This window comes from Ips typographus, linkage group LG6 (assembly GCF_016097725.1).
Source record: "Ips typographus isolate SLU linkage group LG6, UJ_Ityp_2.0, whole genome shotgun sequence".
In the NCBI taxonomy this organism is placed as follows: Eukaryota; Metazoa; Arthropoda; class Insecta; order Coleoptera; family Curculionidae; genus Ips; species Ips typographus.
Genome location: NC_138427.1, coordinates 194965 through 215996, shown reverse-complemented (window position 1 = coordinate 215996; position 21032 = coordinate 194965). Strand labels below are relative to the sequence as shown.

The 21032-nt window shown below is 36.9% G+C and overlaps 2 protein-coding genes and 1 long non-coding RNA gene across 3 annotated transcripts in view; 1 reads left to right on the top strand and 2 right to left on the bottom strand.

The window, feature by feature from the left end:
- Positions 1-4581: 4581 nt before the first annotated feature.
- Positions 4582-16139, bottom strand: LOC145731060 (juvenile hormone esterase-like). The gene is made up of 11 exons (XM_081982644.1): positions 15989-16139; positions 15793-15930; positions 12865-13005; positions 12669-12802; positions 12408-12607; positions 9329-9537; positions 7943-8084; positions 7705-7877; positions 7527-7656; positions 5027-5180; positions 4582-4970 (listed from the first exon to the last, which is right to left on the bottom strand). The coding sequence occupies exons 1-11, from the start codon at positions 16061-16063 to the stop codon at positions 4784-4786; spliced, it is 1683 nt and encodes a 560-aa protein (XP_081838770.1). The 5' UTR covers positions 16064-16139; the 3' UTR covers positions 4582-4783.
- On the top strand, positions 9533-12381 carry LOC145731080 (uncharacterized). The gene is made up of 3 exons (XR_014178740.1): positions 9533-9674; positions 9734-9908; positions 9972-12381. It is a non-coding gene; the product is annotated as an uncharacterized LOC145731080 (long non-coding RNA).
- Positions 16140-19550: 3411 nt separating the features above from the next.
- c12.2 (von Willebrand factor A domain-containing protein c12.2) overlaps positions 19551-21032 on the bottom strand; it is an 87821-nt gene continuing 86339 nt past the window's right edge. Inside the window, exons 18-19 of the mRNA XM_081982634.1 lie at positions 19815-20053; positions 19551-19759 (exon numbers count right to left, since the gene is read on the bottom strand). Coding sequence (XP_081838760.1) covers positions 19657-19759; positions 19815-20053 — 342 coding nt within the window. The 3' untranslated portion in view covers positions 19551-19656. The remainder of the gene's footprint in view (positions 19760-19814; positions 20054-21032) is intronic.

Here is a 21032-nt window from a genome sequence, read left to right as displayed (position 1 = left end):
TCTAGTAAAGGTCTATTTAATAGACTTTGAATCAAGGCTGGGTTTGTTGCGAAATTTGTCAGCTTCTCTTGTATGTTCATGGATACGGGCTGCAAGTTTCCTGTCTTTCTGACCAATGTAAAACGCATTGCAATGAGTAAAGCAACAGGATAGTTTTTAAGGGGTGGGGGATTTGGATTTGGATAAAAACCGTCGAGTGAGTTGTGATTTAAACAAGTTCTTTAATTGCAGTGAAATTGATCCCAAAAACGGTATGGAAAAGAAACGGGATTCGGTTATGTGTTCTTTAGTAATTAAGTTTTTCTTGATGAATTTATTAGAATGATTAAAATATATTTTATTTATTAGAAAATCAGGGAATTTATTATTCGATGCAACGGTTTTAATCCATGAAAGTTAAATGTTAAAATCAGACTGGGACATAGGGACGCTAAATAAACGATGAAAATGGTTATTTGTATACCTAGACCGTGAGATGGTATTTTTTCGGCCTTTTTACCGTCTTACGGCCATTTTTTCATATACGCGAAAATGAAATTGGGAGACGAAGATTGCTGTACTGATATGGATGGGTGTACTGCTGTAATTGGTGCACACAGTGGTCACATCGAGAAATCGTAACCAGCAACCATAAGCGTAGACGGTGACATAGTGATTGTTAATTTACTTTTTTACCGTATTTTTTTTTCGGCCGTTGCTATTGACACGGGCCGTAATAGTATATTACATACTCAGGTGGAAAGTGTTTGATTTCTGTCGAGCAATTAGGTAGTTAACTTTATCTCGAGACAGAAATTAAACTTTCCACCATGGTTTGCATACTATTTTATTTTCAACCATTTATCAGAATCTGATGATAATAACTCATTTAATTGAAATATTGATTGCTAACGCTTGTCGCCCATTAGTCCGTCACGGCACGCTACGGACCGTACCGTCAAAAAGACGGATAGAATCAAAACCATAAAAATAAATGGATCTCCGCTCACTAAAATTATCTGTAGTGTAGTTTCAATGGTGATATTCGCATAGTCAAGACCGTCAGGGAACATCCGTCTGTGTAGTTTGACTGGCTTTAGTGTTGGCCGGACGTTGCCGGTCCGTGACGTGCCGCAGACGTTTCGGAAAATGCGAATCGCCCTTAGTACGAAAAAACGGAGCCATATCAGTATATGGCACTGTCGTGACGGACTAATGGGCGATTAGCTTATACCTATAGTCTCCAATAAGGTAGTATAGGTGTACGAGTAGTTATGACTTCAACCATGATAAACGACTGGTGATTTGTTTACAATCTTGACAACGTCATTATTGTGCTATTTGTGTTTTCAAAGATTTTGAGCTGAAACGTTTCTTAAAGTGCTTTTAATATGGAGATTTCTGAAGACGCAGATATTACTACTTGTCACCACCTGAGCTGCCAGCTGTTGCAGAGGTCGCGGAAGAACTGTAAAAAGTAAGCCCAGACACTTAAATGTAAAAAGTATGCCCAGATATTGTCACATCCGTGTTACTAGTCACGGTGCACACCCAGTAACCAAGCATAGTCAGCAAGGTGAGCATAATGAGGTCGCTGACGAGTATAAAAGATGCACCGTAGCTCGACTAAACCACCGAACTCTGGGGTCATCCCCAGAGGGAGGTCACTGGTCTCCGAGTTGGTCGGCGAGTAACAGTCCCTAACTTAAAGTGGCGAGACGGCTCGCTACCCTCTTAGGATGCCATGCTGAAAAGGGAAGGGTTCTCTCGCAACTTAAAGTGACCGTTAGAATCCTTAACCCTATCAGTGCACCACTTGGTCCTTTAGTCACTGCGTACAAGACCACCTTGCGTGTCACCCTTTACGGTGTAGCTGAAGGGCTGAACTAGACTCGCCCGCCCCCTACATTCATGCACACGACGGCAATTACGGCAGTATTGGCCCTTCTCATCTGGGGGTAAGATTAACCCCGCTTTATACCTTACTTACTTTATTTTTTATAATAAACGAGGCTTACCTGTGACCTGAGTGGTTCTCTACCATCCCTCACTACGCACCCTTAAACGTGACAATATGACAAAAAGCATATTGACATTCAACCGGCTGGAAAGTACTTTGTGGAAAGGAAAAGCGGGTAATTTTCATCTTTCCACCTGGATTACACGTAAGAAATAATGTTATTACATACGTAGTTGAAAATAAAAGTGCATTTCACGGCCGGAAGTAAATACTTCACGTCCGTTTCAACAAAAAAGGAATTTAAAGCAGCAACCTTTTGGTTAAAGGGGTGGTAAGAGTTGAAAGGTATTCAGCAATCAGTACTGGTGGGTTTATGATAAATGGAAAAGGTAATGTGGTCATTGGATCTGGAAAGTAGAAAGTTGGTTTTGGTTAAGAAACATGTATATAGGAGATATGTAAGATATTGATTTGTTTACCGGATTTAGTAAGCTTAGGTTTTTTTTTTTAAGATTTTCTAGGGTAGAATTTAAAAAAAAAGAAAAGAAAGAAAATTAGTTTCCTTTTTTTTCCGTAAGCTAAAGGGGTGTGTAACGAAGTTGTGTTGTTATTAGTTGTGTAACTAATTTTTGTTCCTTTATACCAATTTTCACCATTTAAAGTTCGTCATTTATGTTTTTTCTCTTGTTTAACCGCAACTTGTTTTCAAAACCGTGTAACAGGATCGAGCAACCCTTTTCCGAGTTCTCCACGCCCTTTTACCATCAGTTTAGGCAATGAGACTTTTGCTGTCCTTTCTACCAACAATTACTCCCATCGAATTGTCCTGCAGAGGGGGGAGACCCATACGAGATGAAAAAGGGCCTGCAAGGATTCGTGGGGGCACTTTGGTGGCCGACCGGTTAGTTTTGACTTTGTTCTAGCTCTTGTGATTACCAGTAAACTACGAAAACCGTACAAAATAAAGTGCTACCCTGGTACCATACCGTCCGTTTTTCCTTGTTTGAAAACCGCTTCATTGTCCACTTTGTCTTCGCTTTCCGTTGTTTAATTAATTTTTTTACGTCACTTTAACCTACACCAACTGTCACTTTAAAATCCAATAGGTGGCTCCCGAGACTGACCGACCAGAGGGTATTTGATGGAAAAACCCTGCAGGTTCGGGGCAGTTTTGGTGGAAAATACCCTGCAAAAGGGGCGTTACAAGGAATATTCTGAGCAATGTCCTTAAAATTGGGTTAATTAAATTCAAATTTTTCGAAAAAAAAATGTACTTTAATGTCATTTTCTATATCCAGATCTTGCATGAATTCAAATACTATATATTTCTGCACTGTTTGAGATTGTAGAGTTGCTGTTGAATCTGCATCATTATCAAATTTATTTTGAAACCCAACTAAAGTTTTTTTTGTTTTGTGACATTAACACTTTATCGGTATCATCCTGTTTCTGGATTGATATTGTCCCTCCCCCTGTTGCAAACCTTTCCTTTCTCTCCTCTGCTGACTTTTTTTTTAATTAGTTTTTTTCTGTGTTCATATAATAAAGATTCCGCAGTTCTGTAGCAAATAGAACAAACCCCGCTAGAATTAAATTCACCTCAATTTGTTTCCAGACTCTATTTTTCATATCCATTGACCTCCCGTTAGTCTTTTTATCTTCTAAAACATCGGCATATTTTGTATGCCTGGTTTATATTCATTTAATATTTATCGCATAAGATTTATCACGTAACTACAGAAACACATGGTTTCTGTGTCCTACTACTTGTATGTTTTTGACACTTTTGATAGTTTTTCGCGTAAGAATCTTTACGTTCTTAAATCTTACGTGATTATAAACGTGGTCGTCATATCTTAATGTTTTAACCTCACTTTTAACTTCTTACATCTTACGCGATAAAATTTCTGCGATAAAACTGTCATTCTCTCACTCCCTTCAACTTTATGGGAACTATATCCCCATAACTGGTGACCCTCGACAAGCAACACGCAATCTTCTGGCTGCAGATAATATGGAATCACATTCAATGCTAACACGGTCGCATTTTCAAGTCCATCGCTGCACAGCCGCAACTCGTTACCAACTTCGTCCTTGCCTTCAGTCAATCCACTATTACTCTTCACTACTCTATCATACATTACTTCGTTGTCACTGGAAGGGGAGTACTGTGGCGACTCATTTCGCACACGTCCACACAGATGGCACCACGCATCAAAAACTCTGCTAACATCAAGCCCACATCGCGTGTCACGATTTAACTACATATAGCAGTTACAAGTCACATTCAATCATGTGTATAAGCCACGGAGCTGTCAAGCCTTACTGACGAGTCCATCGACAGCTCCCGGGCCGAAACACACTTTATCGGTGAATAGGCAACACGCCCCAGGCAAGTCCACATGACATCAACATCATGCGCCATCCCTGTCATTCTCTCTCTCACTTCAACTCCATGTTTTAACTTAAACACGTTAATATTAACGTGTTTAAGTTAATAAATCTGCACAATTATTTAACACAACACAAATCTTTGTTTAACGAATTCCTACCTCTTCAAAAGTTGCACACTTTCTCCATGGTTGCACACAAACAAAAACAAATTACAAATAATCAAAAATGTCAACTAATCAACACAAAAGTTTGGTTAAAGCATATATTCTTCTTCTTTCGGTTTAATTTTGCAGCGGCGCCAAATTTGTTTTAAAGATTAACTAATTCGTAAATAGAGAATGGTGGTGCATAACATATTAATGACAATTATTTAAGCGAGATTAAAACCAAAAGTGTTGCACATACAGCTGTTAATATACTATTACATAAAAAAAACGGAACAGAATCATTTTAAAAAGTTGTAAATGGCTTTTCCACCCATTGTTCATAGTATTGGACCCATGACTCGTAATATGGCGATTTCGGTTTGGCAGTTATATTCAAATTCTCACCAATATCAATGTAATGGTAGTCACCTGCAATGTATTTTGGCCATGTTATGTTTTGCAGCAAATTCGATGTTTCCGGTGTGGGGTTCCTAAAAAGAAATTACCTAAGCAAATTTTTTGCCTTTTAACACTGTTGAAATCGTACAAATACTTAACAAAATTAGACCACATTTCAATCAATCTATAATGAGTAAGAACATCAGCTGCCGGGAACTTTGACAGGTCTTCGTTTGAATAAGTGGAACCAGTTTTTTTAAACAGATATTTAGTATCCTCGGCATGATCTACGCTGTCCGCACCTAAAATATTAAATGTTCCAAAAAATTATTTGCGTGATAATAACGTTCTAGAACAGAAAGAAAGTATATTTTTTATATATTTTTTTTATTGGTGTTATAACGTTAAATAAAATACATAATCGACATTGAAATTTGAAGGGTTTTCGGGCTTGTAAGCCGTGGTCGACTGTAATTTCTTTCTGAAGAAAAACCGACTTTCATCGTTCAAAAACTGACTGTTTAAATTTTGAATAAAAACTAACTAACTATAATAATAAAACCGTACTTAAAGGGAAAACAATTCAAACTATATTTCACCGCCCTATATGGTTCAAAAATCAGCGACTAGATTATTTACCACCGTTTCGACGATGGACCCTTGTCGGCCCTACCCACAATTTATTTTTTACTATTGTTTTGTCTTCTGAATAAGGGAGCCTGCAGGGAGGATATTGTCACACCCGTGTTAGTAGTTACGGTGCACACCCAGTAACTAGCATAGCCAGCAAGGTTAACATAATGAGGTTGCTGACGAATATAAAAGATGTAGCTCGACTAAATCACCGAACTCTGGGGTCTTCCCCAAAGGGAGGTCACTGATCTCTGGTTTAGTTTGAGTACGCCTCTTGTGCAACGAAAGTGGAGCATGAGGTGACCAAGTGCCACACCCGGAAATCAGCCCTAGTAAAAGATTTGGTGTGGGCGTGTTGCAAGAGTAGCCGTTCCAGCTTACCTCTTTTTATTAGTACCAAAGCGACTTAGTCGGCCCGGTGAATGCCCTTGGACCTGAGTCTAAAGTTCTATTCATCTCCCGCTAAGCGTTCGCCCTCCGTGCGCTCTGTATGTTTTAGTCAATAAAGCGAGTTACCAATGGACCGCGTATTCTTCCCTCCGAGTTACCCCTTAACGTGACAATATAAAAGGACCTTCTACGTCTGAAACATCTGCATTTTGGTATCATCTGCCACAGACCCAGGAAACAGCAACAACCAAGTCCCAACTTGGAGTAAAGCAAATCAGTTTTTAAGTGTTTTATTTACTTTTATTTGTATTTGAAAGTTATTATGAATCATCCAACGTCTGCTCTTTGTTACCTCTACGATATTTACTTGATTAATCAGTGTATGGCTTTACATCCACGTTCTTGTTGAGGAGTTGTACCTTAAGAGAGACTAAACTTTCTAGTAAGAAAAACTATTTGACGATATTGAAGCAAAACTTAGAGGTGTTTGTAAGGAGGTTCTCCTAGCGCAGCATATCAATCACCTATCAATAAGATTGATGAACTGATGTGTACGCTTCTTAATCTGGACCCGGAGTCAAAGATCTACAAGCTTAAAAAGCCGAGTCAATCACTCTAAGTAATGACGGTGTTACAAGCATTTTTCAGTTGAATATCTGCGAGTTTTCTACGGCTGTCGCCGTCTCTCGCTTTACAATCTCCATCGTTTGCAGTCATTCCAGTCTTCCTCGTTATGGCCTCTTGCCGCCATTGCATCCGTAACGTCCTCTTTCCACAAACTTGGGGGTCTACCACGTTTTCTCGTTTGTTGTGGACTCCATTCCCATATATGTACGTTTTGACCACCTTGTGTCTGGCATCGTTTGTAAGTGAGCCCATAGCTGATAGCATAGCAAGCGTTTTCTTACCACAGCGTCCATAATTGCACTTTCGACGTTCATGATCTTTCGGATTCTGCCCTTTCTAACATGATCAAGCCTAAAAGTGCCGCAGTCGCGTTTCGAAAAATCCATCTCCACCGCCAACAGGCGCTCTCTTTGCCTTTGAGTGAGTTCCCATAGATCTGATCCCCATGTAATACAATATTTTCTTGTTTTATGGCTCTTTTGCGATTATGTTGGTTATATCATCCATGCTTCTACCGTTTTACAACAGAGTTACACCCAAGTATTTAAAGCTATGACACCCTTTAACAATATCAGTATCCATTTATAGATCGCTAACAGTATCTTCTCCCACTTTTAGATAATCTGTTTTAGACATGTTTATTGTGAGTCCCCACATATTCTTGCTTTAGTTTGCGTAGCCACTGCTGGTAAATAAATTGAAACAATTTTTTAAAGGTTATGATGGCCAAAATACGAGTTTTAGAGCACTCTCAAAATTAGTATGCTTGCATGAAGCTAATTTACCAAGTGCTGCCTCGCCAGGTATGACGCGTGTGTCGCCATAAATACTGGAATTCAGCTGCTGGTAAAATTTTATCCAAAGAATTACTTTTAACATTTATCTACATCTGATTTCTAAATTCTAACATTAAATTTAATATTTTATTGAAGTTGGTGTTTTTGTGAAGAGTTTAACCTTTCTGTTCTAAAGCACTGATACAAAAAGTATAAACTTACCTTTTATAGTAACGTTTACGTTTCCCATTATACCATCATAAGAAAATACATAAAAGTACGTGTCAGTATAGTTGGCAACCAAATCGGCATGCTTGATCATCGGGTTTGTAAATGTAGTGTGACTTAAAAACTTTTAGTTTAAATTAAGTAGATTTCATATTTATTTAGATATACTTACTCTAACCATATGACCCATTTTCTCATCGTCTGGAACGTCTTTCAGGTAAAGATCTTTAATGTTATTAGCTATTGAAGTTGAATTAGCATCACTTTTTAATACGAAATCTTTTGGAAAATAACTTGTTGGATTTTCTTCAAACGAGGCTAAAGTTTTACTTAAACTTGTAAGATCTAAAAGACAAAACAAATTTTAGTTTGATTGCCTACAGACGAGGTGATAAACAAATTTAATATACTCGCTGCTTGATGAATTTCCTCTTCAGAATTAGTTCCAATTAGTGTAGGAACTCGAATAAATTCACCGGTTTCCAAAAGTGTGTACTGCCTCTCAGTTAAAAATGCTGCTTCGCCTTCTACTTCAATAACTGGCAAAGGTCTCTATAATAAAAATAAGTAAAGATTCCATCCAAGTGAACAGAAAAATAACTTTCTGTATAAAATAAATATTTCAGCAGACGTAATATACCAGGTGTCCAAGAGCACCCTGGACATAGGAGATTAACATGGGAAAACGGTTTTGATTTTTTTGCGCCTGTACGGTTGATTTGATTGAAAAATCGTATTATTCAAAGTTGTAGTACCTATCACGGACTAATTTTCTGTATTTTTTTCAGATCTCTAACTTGAGCCCTTTCGTAGCAAAACACGAACAAAAATGAGAAAATTTAAACTTTTGGCCTGCACTGTATAGGCGGTTGTCGGGCAACGGGTAAACATTTCATTGTTGCTGGTACGGTTGCTCGACAACCGCTTATACAGTGCAGGTAAAAAGTTAAAATTTTCGCATTTTTGTTCGTGTTTTACGACGAAAGGGCTCAAGTTAGAGATCTGAAAAAAATACAGAAAATTAGTCCGTGATAGGTACTACAACTTTCATTAATACGATTTTTCAATCAAATCAACCGTACAGGCGCAAAAAAATCAAAACCGTTTTCCCATGTTAATCTCCTATGTCCAGGGTGCTCTTGGACACCTGGTATAGGGTATCATAATAAGCCGTGCACGCTGTTGTTCCTCAAAGATTAATCATCGTAGGAGTTGTTTTATGTGCAAGGTTTAATTATAATAAAATAAATTAATCTTTATTATACAGTTGACATTTAAAAGGTAAACAAATAATGAATTTTGCGTTCCATATTTGTTGAACACTACTTGTTGAACAACTTTGCTATTCACATTTTTTTTCTATATCTTCAAAAAAACTAGGGGTAGTTTAAAGTTTGTTTTAAAGATATTGATTATTTCAGGGACGGAAAATCGCAGACTTTGTTTTTTGAGCTACCGGTTGATCCAAATTCATCTCGACCTCCTGGACGACCACCTATAATAGAATAAATTATAAAATGGTCTGAAATCTGGTCTTCAACATCCCAACTGCTCGTGGCTAACTATTGATGAAAACACAGGACTCGGTCCTAACGTAAGAAGAAGAAGAAAAAATAAAGATAAAAGTAGTTACCAAACCTTTTTTTATTTTTGTGGTAGCAAAACGTCTTCTAATGACAGATTTAGAGAGCTGAAAATAATTTCCAGCAGTTTCTCGGGGGAAGATTGTTTTTACCGAAGTCCTACAATGACTATTTTTTCAGGAACAGCCTCGTGTACGGCTTGTTTTTACTTACAAATGTCATTTGAGGAGATGCTGCATCAATAACTTTAGCATCCAAACTCTGCAGAAAGTCCAAAAGTGCTGAAGAGTTATTTCCTAATTCAACAGTGTCATTGATCAGTTTTGCTAAGTCAAACGCGTATTTTCTAGATTCATCTGCGTCTATATGGCTCCAAATACTTAAGGGACTACCACTTTCTTGAATAGCCCCTCTGAAGTAACCTACATTCAGAACAACACTTTTTCAGGCTAATCTTGCAGGTTACGCATAAGCGGTGTTTATATAAGCGTGCTAGAACTCGACAAGTGCTCATGCGTGAAGAAGGTGCTGGGCTCTCTGTATTCAAGCTTAAAAAGAGGTATTTAAACCGTTACGTTTGGATCTTGGCATAATTTATAAACAGTGTGGTTTTTGTAGAGTATCATACGGCTGAACAAATATGGTTATCTCCAATATTATTACAGACAACAAAATGGAAGGAGTGTTCTGGATGTGTGGCAAATGTTTTGATGAAATACTATTGGCTGATTCAATAACTAAAAAAGTAGTAGAAAGCAAATAAGATAGTAGGTTAGAAAGTGGATCTGAAGAAGTAAGTTATTGGTCTTTCTGTGAAGCTATCGGATGAATGATAACGAAAAAAAAAATCTTCTAGGATACATCGCTGCGACATTTTCAACCAAACGTTTGCTAGAAAATTTGATGTCACGCCATCCTAAAACACCGACTATAGGCAAAAAAAGTTACATGTTTGATTTTTCCATGCCTCACAATATTAGCCAAGCAAGATCACGCCTGATTATGGACGCTAATTTAAACACCACTTTAAAAGTGTAGTAGTAGTACTGTACTTATACTAGGACCGCAACCGGATCAACACATGCAAACTAACAATCTTTGCATGTATAGTAATAAGAGATTGCCCACGGGATCGTTTTACGTTAAGAAGCTATCCAAGCCAATGGAAAACAGATTTATTATTATTTTGTTTTTTTTTTCCTCTTTGTCCAAAATCATTCTTCTCTGTATGCCGTCTTCTCCTTGAAGGTTGGCTACCACGTTTCTCTCTGTTCTCTTGTAACATGAAACAGCTCTTCGACACCGAGATTTGTTCATTCCCTTACGTTTCGGTTCTACGATATTTCTTCCTGCCGATACCCTTCTCCCTCTCTACTCTACCATGTAATTATGTTTTGAAGAAGTAAGTATTTATCGTACTACTGTACATATGCGTAAAATGTGTCCTATGTAAGATGTATTTCTTATTTTAATTAGATTCAACAGTTTTCTTTTGTAACCAATGCGTCTTAGTACTTTGTAGTTGGTGATTCTGTCAGTCTATGATATTTTCAGGAAACGTCTATAGAGCCACATCTCAAACGCCTTAAGTTTTTTAAACATTTGAGTATTCAAGTTGTCACTTCGTACAACAATACTGACCACACATAGCATTCAACTTTAAACCTCATGGACGAGGAGTATTTGACAAATGCTTTTCGAGCCATATTTCCATTCTGATCTTAATTTCTTCGTCTGGTTCCATTTCATAACTTATGACTGAACCAAAATATTTGTATTTTTGTACCCGTTCTATTTGTTTTCCGTTCAGTGAAAGAACAGGGTTAGTGTTTGCGCTTTTGCTTATAAACATTATATCAGATATTTATATTGAGTCTTACTTTTTTAGAGTCTCGTTTGACTCTCTCTAATAGGATTTGAGGATCTTCTGCAGTCTCTGCCATTATAGCAAGATCATCGGCGAATTCTAAGTCGTTTATTAATGTTTATCCAATGTTTACTCCCTCGTGTTTCACTTCCAGCGGTTTTTTAAACACAAACTGTGAATATAGAATAAATAGTTGTGGGGATAGATGCAGCCTTGGCAAACTGCCTGTATAGGTTGATGAACTATGACTCTACTTTTCTGTAGCAGTACTGTGTTAGACAATGTTGCTTTTCTAGTTAACATTCCTGCTCTAAAGCCGAACTGCGCCTCATCTAGTTGTTCTTCACATTTGTGATATATATTCTCTGTTAGATTATTGTTAAAAGTACTTTTAGTGTGTGACTCATCAAACTTATCATCCGGTATTCAACACAAGACTTAGGGTTGTTTTTTTAGGTTAGGTTAGGTTAGGGAATGAAGACCGATTTATGTCAATCTTTTGTAATTTCTCCTGTCCTGGTGTAAATAGATAGAAGTAGTATTTCCAAGTCAGTTTTGGGTCATCTTCTGTCAACTGGATGGAGGACAACAACACCCTATCCCTGGAACACCCAGGGATAGGGTGTTTCTTGTGACCACCGGTATCCTTGTATTTTCAGTTAATTTCTTCAACTTTTTATGTAGATTAAAATAATCATCTACGTGTGTTTGTTCAGTTCTTTGATTTTGCGTCAGTTTTCTTCCAACCAATTTTCTTTGGCGCTCTTTATGTGGTGTTCCATTTGCTTTTTCCATTGCGTGTATTTTTGTGAGTTAGTCCTTATAGTTACGTTTTTCTTCAATAAGATTTATAATTTTCGGGATCATCCAGGTTTTTTTTGCAGTTCGCTCAAAAAATGGTGCAAAAATCATTTGATGTAATGATGATTCAAAATAATGCCAAACCTGTACGGTCAACTATCATACGAGCTGTATAGGGGAATATGATGCTGATGTTAAGGCGAGTATCCATGTGTTGCATTTACCCGTATCGTATGACCGTTGTGTTGCAATAAGAACGTAAAACGATGAGTATGCATTCATTTTTTACCAAAACTCAAAGTTAACCTTATTTGAGAGGCCAAATTTGATTCTATTAAAATTCGTAAACAAGATGCTTGAAAAGAAATTGCAGGAAAAGTCAATAGATCCGCTGATAAATGCAAGAATAAAATAGAGTTTCTTTTAGCCGCACTCAGAAAAGAGAAGATAAGTGAAAATTGCAGCGTATCATCACTAAATGAAACAATACCGCGATATGCAAAGTTTGTAAGATACGGGCAAACTCAACAAATGGATATCCACTTTTACAGTGATCAGAACACCAGACACGCTCTTATAACGATCCTAGTATGGTACAATTTAGTGAGCTTTAATGCTTTTTACCTTCATTGGCTTTGTGTAACACCTGATAACCTATAGAAGCGGCACCAGCACTTTGACCACCAATAGTAATTTTGGTTGAATCTCCGCCAAAAGCAGCAATATTTTCATGAGTGTACTTAATAGCTGCCTTTTGGTCTTTAAGACCCCAATTTCCAGGTATAATAGAATCACCAGTAGACAGATATCCAAAAGGACCCAACCTGAAAACAAACAAACAAAAAAATGTAAAATAAAAATAACACCAATATTTCACGTTAAAACCTGTAATTTGTTGTGACGATAATAATGTCTTTTTCAATTAAGAAGTCAGGACCAAAATTGCTGTACAGAGCATTACCATGGGTGAAACCTCCTCCGTAAATCCAAAAAAATACGGGAAGCTTCCTGTCATCATTCTAAAATATGGGAGACATCACAAAACCTACGATAAACTTTAATACGGTTTTCAAAATATTACGTTATTCAAAATTGGAGTGTACACATTGAGGTACAAACAATCTTCACTTTCTTCAGAAGAATCTGTTTCGATGGCAAAACATATATTGGCATCTTGAGTGGTATTTAAAATGCCTTCCCATGATTTTGGAGTTTGTGGAGCCTAAAGTAGGAATTAAAAAAACTTTAAATAACGTCAAAATTGTGAGAGAGCAACTTTACAAAAACTTTTACTTAAAACAAAACTAAACGCGATCGCACAGTTTTGATTTTTTTTTATAATGCCAGCCAAATTTTACATCATTCTGTACGCAAAAATTAACAATTGTTTAAAATGCAGCCTCTGACGTTTTCGCCAATTTTCTGCAAAACGGTAAAAGATAATGTATTTTGGAAACCGGGAATAAGTTTCACTTTAAATTCTCTAAAACTTTCCCCATTTAACCGACTTTGAAACTCTTACGGTTACCGAGATCCCAATACATTATGGGGGTTCTTTTGTGGTAGTGGAATGCGAAGTAACAAATACTTTTGTTGCTAATAGCTGGACTTTAATTATAATAGTGCTGCACCTAAAGGAATAAAGGCAGAGTTTCCGCAAAGAAATTCAGTTTGAATGAAAGTGCCAAGTTGCAAATTTTGCAATCGTCTCTGATGTATCCTTTGACACAGACAGAAAGGCCATTTACAAACAGACTATCTAATAAAAAATCTCACATTGAACAACGCGAATCGTCATGTTCCAGACTAATTAGCTGATTGTTCCAAACAGTCGCCTCTACTGCCAGTCTAGCTCATTAAGAGCTGCCGCCCCCTTTTATGGTTATGGAAGCCTCTTCCCATATCTCGTTTATGGCTTTCCCATATCAAAAGGGGGGCTAATATGGTACGTGTGGCCGAATTAACTCTGCAAATGGAAACTGGCCGTTGACTATTTACGACTTCATAACGTATGTGGATACGATTTTGGTCGCAAAAGGAACGCCAGACAACAATTATCGCCTCAGTGTTGATTTTTGATATATGAGAGGATTTGATAATGAGAGGAATTTTTATCTCAATTTAGTTGATTGATATCACAGTCTTAAGCACAGACTGAAAAGGTGATTATAATTAAAAAAAGAACAAGTGAATGTGTTTGCTTAGAATGTGAACGAACTGCGTTTCGGGGCCTCCCGGACTAAAGGCGGACTTCATTCAAAAATTAAAACCGCAATCGCATAATTTTTAATCGCCGTCCATTGGTAAGTAATTCCAATTAGTCGTAGAAAAAATAGCCTGTGAATATGGGGCGAATTGAGTGCTCCTAAAGTAGTCAAGAAAGGTTTTATAATACCACAGAAACTCCAAAATGCTTCTCAAGCTGTCGAAATCCTTCCAAAAAAGTCTAGAAGCTTCCAAAAGCTTTTAGAACACTCTAAAGGCTTCCAAATGATCTTCAACTAGTGTAGATAACTTTTCAAATACTTTAAAAGCAGTCCGCAATGCTTTTTAAACTCTCCAGAAACCTTCCAAATGCTCTTAAAGTAGTCTAAAAAAATTTCAACATACTACAGAAACTCCAAAATGCTTCTAAAGCAGCCGAAAGCCTTTCAAAAGCTTTCAGAACAACCGCTTAAGTGTTCCAAATGCCTCTAAAGCATTCCAGAATCTTCAATATGCTCTTTAAACTGTCCAAATACTTCTCAAGAAGTTTAAAAAGGTTTTAAAACACTACGGTACCTCCAAAATGCTTCCCAAGCAGTCGAAAGCCTTCCAAAACGGTCTAAAAGTTTCCAAATGCTCTTCAGTTAGATGCTCCCAAAAGATATTAAAACAGTCTAAAAGCTTCCAAAAATTCTAGAAGCATTCAAGCATTGCAGAATCTTCAATATGCTCTTTAAATTGTCCAAAAACCTTCCAAAGGCTCCTTAAGAGTTCAAAAAAATTGTGAAAGATTTCAAAAGAGTCTAAAATTTTCTTATGCTTCTAAAGCAGTTTAAAAGCTTCAAAAAATTCTTAGAACTTAAACTCAAAAAAAGTAAAAAAAAAATTGCATCTCTGAAAGAGTTTTGTGCTTTTTTAAATTTTTTATGCTTTTTTGAGAAAAATAATTTTGCTTTTTTTTACTATTTTAGTGCTTTTCAATCCGGACTGTAGTAATAACTTAGTGCTTACAGACAAATTTTTCCCAATGCCTATAAACTTATTTTGAAAATTTTCAATTGCATAATGTTTGGTCCACAGAACAAAAAATAGTACATATTACGACACGAAATATTAAAATTAAAATGTTATTTGATGCCCAATAGAAGTTTGAGTGACCAGTTTAATAAAGACACCAAATCAAGCAGAATATTCTAGACTTACTTAAACGCTATGCAAATTCTTAAATTGATAAGAATTTCAAGAGGAAACTGATACTTCTGAACTTCTTTAAATTTAAGAATTTGTATAGCGATTAAGTCTATAATATTGTGCTCGATTTGTGGAAAAGAGTTACGATTTGGTGGTGATTTACAAAATAGTGATTTTTGGTTCAGTTTGACAAAACAGACAAAGAAACAGACAATTTCCTGGAATATTTACAGTATACACCACAAAGTTAAAATTGGGAAAGATGGGTTTTTGGTTTAGCAATCATGTAAATATCTATTCTAGTATGTTTTTTCAATCTTGTCCCTTATTATTTCTCTAAAAAGCTTCATAACCAGAAGTGCCGCATACAGCCGGAAAGTTATTAGTCGATTATGAGTTGTTTTTAAATGTTAGGACCAAAAACAGAAAATCACTGATATAGTCAATTCCTAGCTATATGTCAGTATATGTTTTCTCAAAGAACATCGAAAAACTCAAACTATTAAAAGGCTGGGTTACCAAATGTTGTATAAAATAAAAACATTTCGCAAAATTAACATCGAAACCGACTGAAACTTCGCCCTTAAACAAAGTTGAACTATTTGCCACTGACCTGAAACCGTAGTTTTCCTATTGGAGGCTCTGCAAATGGAATTCCTTGGAATGCACGATAAGTGGTGTTACCTGGTGTTGTTAGTAAACGTCCCCTTATCAGACCTTGCTGGACTTCAACTATTTCATCATAAGCAATCTGGATATTATTGAAGCAATTACTAATTCAGGTTGCTTAAAAAGTAAACTATACTTACGGCATGCGAAAAACAGTAAGTGAAAAAATATATTAATATTGTCATAGAATTAAACATTTTGTAAGATTCAGCCATGACAATGTACGGCTAAGTAATATTTGTAACTATCTAAAATCAAAGCACTTATTTTTGAGCATCTAATTAATTCAAATAGCATGTATAGATAAAATAGCTAAGTAAGTACTTAACTTAAATTTTTACATTGGATCAGATAAATATTTTAAAATACTCAAATCACGGATGTTATTTTGAATGACTGTAAAAGATTAAATCTATCTTTTATGCCTTGATACTCTAAGGGCCGGTATTTCTTATGTAAGAAGTAAAAAGGGTCAGCAATAGTAGAATATGATTAGCTGTTTCTGGGTACGCCTTAAAAAGTAGCTAATAACTATTTGGCCACTAAAGTGTATCCCAAAGATCAATTGTTGAATAAGTTGTATCCGTATTTCAAGACAAGTTTATTTGTCGAATTGTTATTTGGTGAATTGGCATTAAAAAGAAGGATTTTTATTTTCAGATTTTCATTTCATTGTCAGATTAGTCTGATTTTTAATTTCTTCAGAATCTCTGGCTGTTAATTAAGCCCTACGAATACTCGTCTTGCGTGATCATGAAATGGAAAACAAAATAAGAAAAAGTTATATTGGAAGATTTTATCATTATCAGGTGTCTCTATGTAATTATTATTAGAGACACAGTACTTGTCCAACTATGTACCGGGCTAGAAAAGTAAAAAAAAACGGATGCAGTAACTTGCAAACAAAAAAAACAAAACTTAAAAATCAGTTTAGAATTCTATACTCAAAATTGTAAAAAATTATGATATAAAGGAGTGCTTGTTCTGGAAAGAAAGTATGATGTATTGATGAGGAAAATAAGCCTCTTTTAATAGAACAAATGTAGCAACAAATAATATAACTATCCTAGAAGCTGTTGTAACATCCATTTTCTATAAAATCTGCAATTGTACTGAGTTGTCTCCCAGTGGCATAAAACCGACGGCGCGTTAGCAGTTGATTTATGGGACTAAATGTGCGTTTGGCAGTTAGGCGCGCACCGTGTCGCTAAGAAAACACTATCTCATTGGTTTACAAGAGATTCGATTCCGGCAACCAGGGAGCACGAAGCACGCAGCGTAACAAGCTTAATCACGTCGCTAGGAAAACGCCGCTTAAAGGCACGCGTCCACTAATCGGTATCGGAACGGACGTTACGCATCGTAGGGATCGGATTTTATTGCGTACTGCGTTTACTACCACGGATTATCGAAATCGGTAATTCACATCAGCATTTTCTATCTGCCATTTTTACTTTGTGGTGTTGAAGACAAGCGATGTCGTATCTGAATGAAGATTAATTCATTTTCATTCCAATTTCATCCCAAATATTATCCCTGCGAAGAATATTGGAATATTCTGAAGGCCCAACAATATACAGTTTTTCATATTCCTGAACAATAGTGATAAGCCATATATCCATAGAGATCGTAATTTTATTCTTTACAACATCAATAAAGCAAAACGTTAAAAAACTAACAATTTGCAATAATATTTAAGGGTGCGTAGTGAGGGATGGTAGAGAAACAGCTCAGGTCACAGGTAAGCTTTGTTTATTATAAAAATAATGTAAACCAAACACTTAAGAGGGGTTATTCTTACCCCCAGAATAGAAGGGCCATCACGGCCATAATCGCCGTCGAATGCATGAATGTTCGGGGATGGTGAGTTAGGTTTTAGCCCTTCAGCTACACCGTAAAGGGGGCACGCAAGGTGTTCTTGTACAATGTGACCAAAGGACCAAGTAGACAACTGATAGGGTTAAGGGTTCTAACGGTCACTTCAAGTTTCGAGAGAACCCTTCTCTTTTCAGCCTGGGATCCTAAGAGGGTAGCGAGCCGACCCACCACTTCAAGTTAGGGAATGTTGCTCGCCGACCAACCCGGAGACCCCAGAGTTCGGTGCCTTAGCCGAGCTACGGTGCATCTGTTATACTCGTCAGCGACCTCATTACGCTAACCTTGCTGACTATGGTGGTTACTGGATGTGCACCGTAACTACTAACACGGGTGTGACAATATTACTACCTGCCATAAAAGTCTTCAAAGAAAGTACAGTTTGAATGCGTCTACTTGTCGGTATACGCACTATCAGCATCGGCAGTGTCGGTACTGACGGATTTTGATTTCGTCTTCGGAATCTCGGTCTAAAATGCCGAAGTGCGGTGGGTTAGATGACGATAGGTGAACGCAGTCGTTTTTGATTCTATGTAGTTGATTGGAAATGCGATTCATGCGATGCGTACCGTCCGTGCTGATACCGATTAGTAAACGCGTACCCTTAAAGCCGCGCATCGATTGTGCGCGGCAACGGATAATTTCTGGATGGAATAGGCAAGCTCGCGAAGCACTGCGAGCCATCAGTCAAGTCGAGGCGTTTCACCATGTCACCGGTTTTTTCACGTACAGCTGTTGCGGCATTTTTTTTTATTGTGATACATCGAATTTCAGCAAATAGGAAGAAACGACGACGAAAGCCGCGTTGGTGGAAGAAATAATTATTCAAAAAACGACTACAGTATGGAAATAGGCTATTTCAAGATATGGCATTTGAAGATTCTGTCAAAAATTTTACCCGTATGACATTGGCTGACTTTGAAAACTTAGTGGTATTAATTAGTCCTAAAGTGGAAAAAAATTGATACACATTTAAGACAAGCGGTTACTGTCAAAGAAAGATTAGCCATCACATTAACATTTCTGGCTACAGGAGATTCGTTTACAAGACAAAAAACGAAAACTTTCGAAAGCAAACCATTTAGATTCATAAACACTGTTCTTTCCTAAAAAATACACAAATATTGACATTTTTTAATTTTAACTTAAATAAATAAGATAAAATAAAAAAGTTAAATTGTAGTCTATATCTACTTAAATAGTAAAAACCATACCTGATCCTGTAATCTGACTTTGTTTTTGTCTTGATCTTTGTCTTCTGTAGGTGCCCATCAATGACTTCAGTTTTTAGTATATCCACAGGAACCTCCAATATTAAACTTATTTCTTTCCAGACATCTTCTCTGAAGGTATTATTGTGATAATGTTTATGTTTTGGATCCCAAAGTAAATGATGTTCTTTATATAAATCAATTAAAAGTATACACTTTTCGTTGTCCATTTTGACTTTTTGCGAGCGCGGCAGAAGTGAAGCGGCTTCTGACGCAAAGCAGGTATAAATTTCGCGAAGCAGGCGTCGTGAGGCTGCCGCGCACCATCGGTACGCGGCTTAAGGTGCGTTTTAATGCACAGCTTTGCCTCCATTTAACTAAAGCCCTATCAACTATAGTTTCTGATGTAGCAATAAAGCTAATGCCTCGAATTTGTAACACCCTGGATGTTTTTCCAGAAGTTTTTTTTCGAAATAACAGGGTTGTCGGACGTTTTTTACACAGTGTAAATGTGAAATTTATAACAGGCAGTTCTTGAAAAGTTTAAAGTTTAAACAGTTAGTTAGGAAATTTGGAGCAACTAAAAAATCCAACTAAAAACTAAAAAAGACAATGCTTTCACCATAAATTTTTATTTTTCTCTCTTGAAATTGATAACAAAACCTTCCCATATAAATTAATCAAATTTGCCCTAAATCAATCCCATAATATGTATTTAATTATCAAACATTAACAGAAGACCAAAATATCTGTTTGAGAATTTGTGGCAATTCTTTGGTGTCGTTGCAAATAAACGCTCGTCCAGACGGTAGTCTCTGCGTTAATCTAAACATAAAAATAAATCGTTCTCAAAAATTCAACCATGTACTAATAATTATACTTCTCAGCCTGATCTCCTAGACTTCCAATAAACACCGCATACGAACTGACATTTTGCTTCATAGTAAGCGCCTCAGCCAGTTTTGAGGGAGGAATTCCGTAACGTTGCAAATTGGCATCTGACAGTAACACTAAAATAGCCTCGTCACAATCTTCTTCAGCTAGACTGTTAACCGCCCATTGGGTGGCCTCTAAAGTGTGATCGCCCGACCAGCAAAACTGAGAATGGGCATGCATTGTCTGTAACAAGCATTCTTTTTTCAAATAGAGATTTTGCTCGTAAAGTTATGTGACAATATTTTTATTACATACTCAAAAAAAAACGACAGACCTCAACATTTTTTATACCAGGTGTCCAAGAGCACCCTGCACGTAGGAGATTAACATGGGAAAACGGGTTTGATTTTTTTGCGCCTGTACGGTTGATTTGATTGAAAAATCACGGACTAGTTTTCTGTATTTTTTTTCAGATCTCTAACTTGAGCCCTTTTGTCGTAAAACACGAACAAAAATGAGAAAATTTAAACTTTTGGCCTGCACTGTATAGGCGGTTGTCGGGCAACGGGTAAACAGATCATTGTTGCTGGTACGGTTGCTCGACAACCGCCTATACAGTGCAGGTAAAAAGTTAACATTTTCTCATTTTTGTTCGTGTTTTACGACGAAAGGGCTCAAGTTAGAGATCTGAAAAAAATACAGAAAACTAGTCCGTGATAGGTACTACAAGTTTCATTAATACGATTTTTCCATTAAATGAACCGTACAGGCGCAAAAAAATCAAAACCGTTTTCCCATGTTAATCTCCTATGTCCAGGGTGCTCTTGGACACCTGGTATATTTTTTTAATAAGTTATTTGTTGTACAGTGTGGCCTAATTTGCTTGTCTTGACGAATTTGAAAATTAAAAAGGCGTTGCCGGATCATTCTTTCAAGGTGAGTTCGATGGCGTCACCAGAATTCGTTATCGTCTTTTGTTTTCTTGTAATTGGCAAATTTAGAATTTTTCACATTTTGGACAAGTCCCTGCTTACTTCGTTATTATGAGAGTTTGGTGACAATAGCTTTTACATTATTGTCACGTTAGCTCAGAGGGAAGAATACTCCCACAGGTATCCCACTTTTATTTGAATGTAATAATTCATAGTTTTACAATAACCTTACCCCAAATCGCCAAGATGGCGAGGAGCATGATGTTGTCCGGGTTGACGGGAGGAACACG

What these genes read in the sequence shown, in the direction of transcription:
- LOC145731060 (XM_081982644.1), bottom strand. Translation starts at nt 16,063, where the DNA reads ATGGCTGAATCTTACAAAATGTTTAATTCTATGACAATATTAATATAT. An exon ending in CATCTCCTCAAATGACATTT is followed by an intron (nt 8,085 to 9,328) that starts GTAAGTAAAAAC and finishes TTTTTATTATAG; the next exon opens with AGACCTTTGCCAGTTATTGA. An exon ending in CGTAAACGTTACTATAAAAG is followed by an intron (nt 5,181 to 7,526) that starts GTAAGTTTATAC and finishes TTAATATTTTAG; the next exon opens with GTGCGGACAGCGTAGATCAT.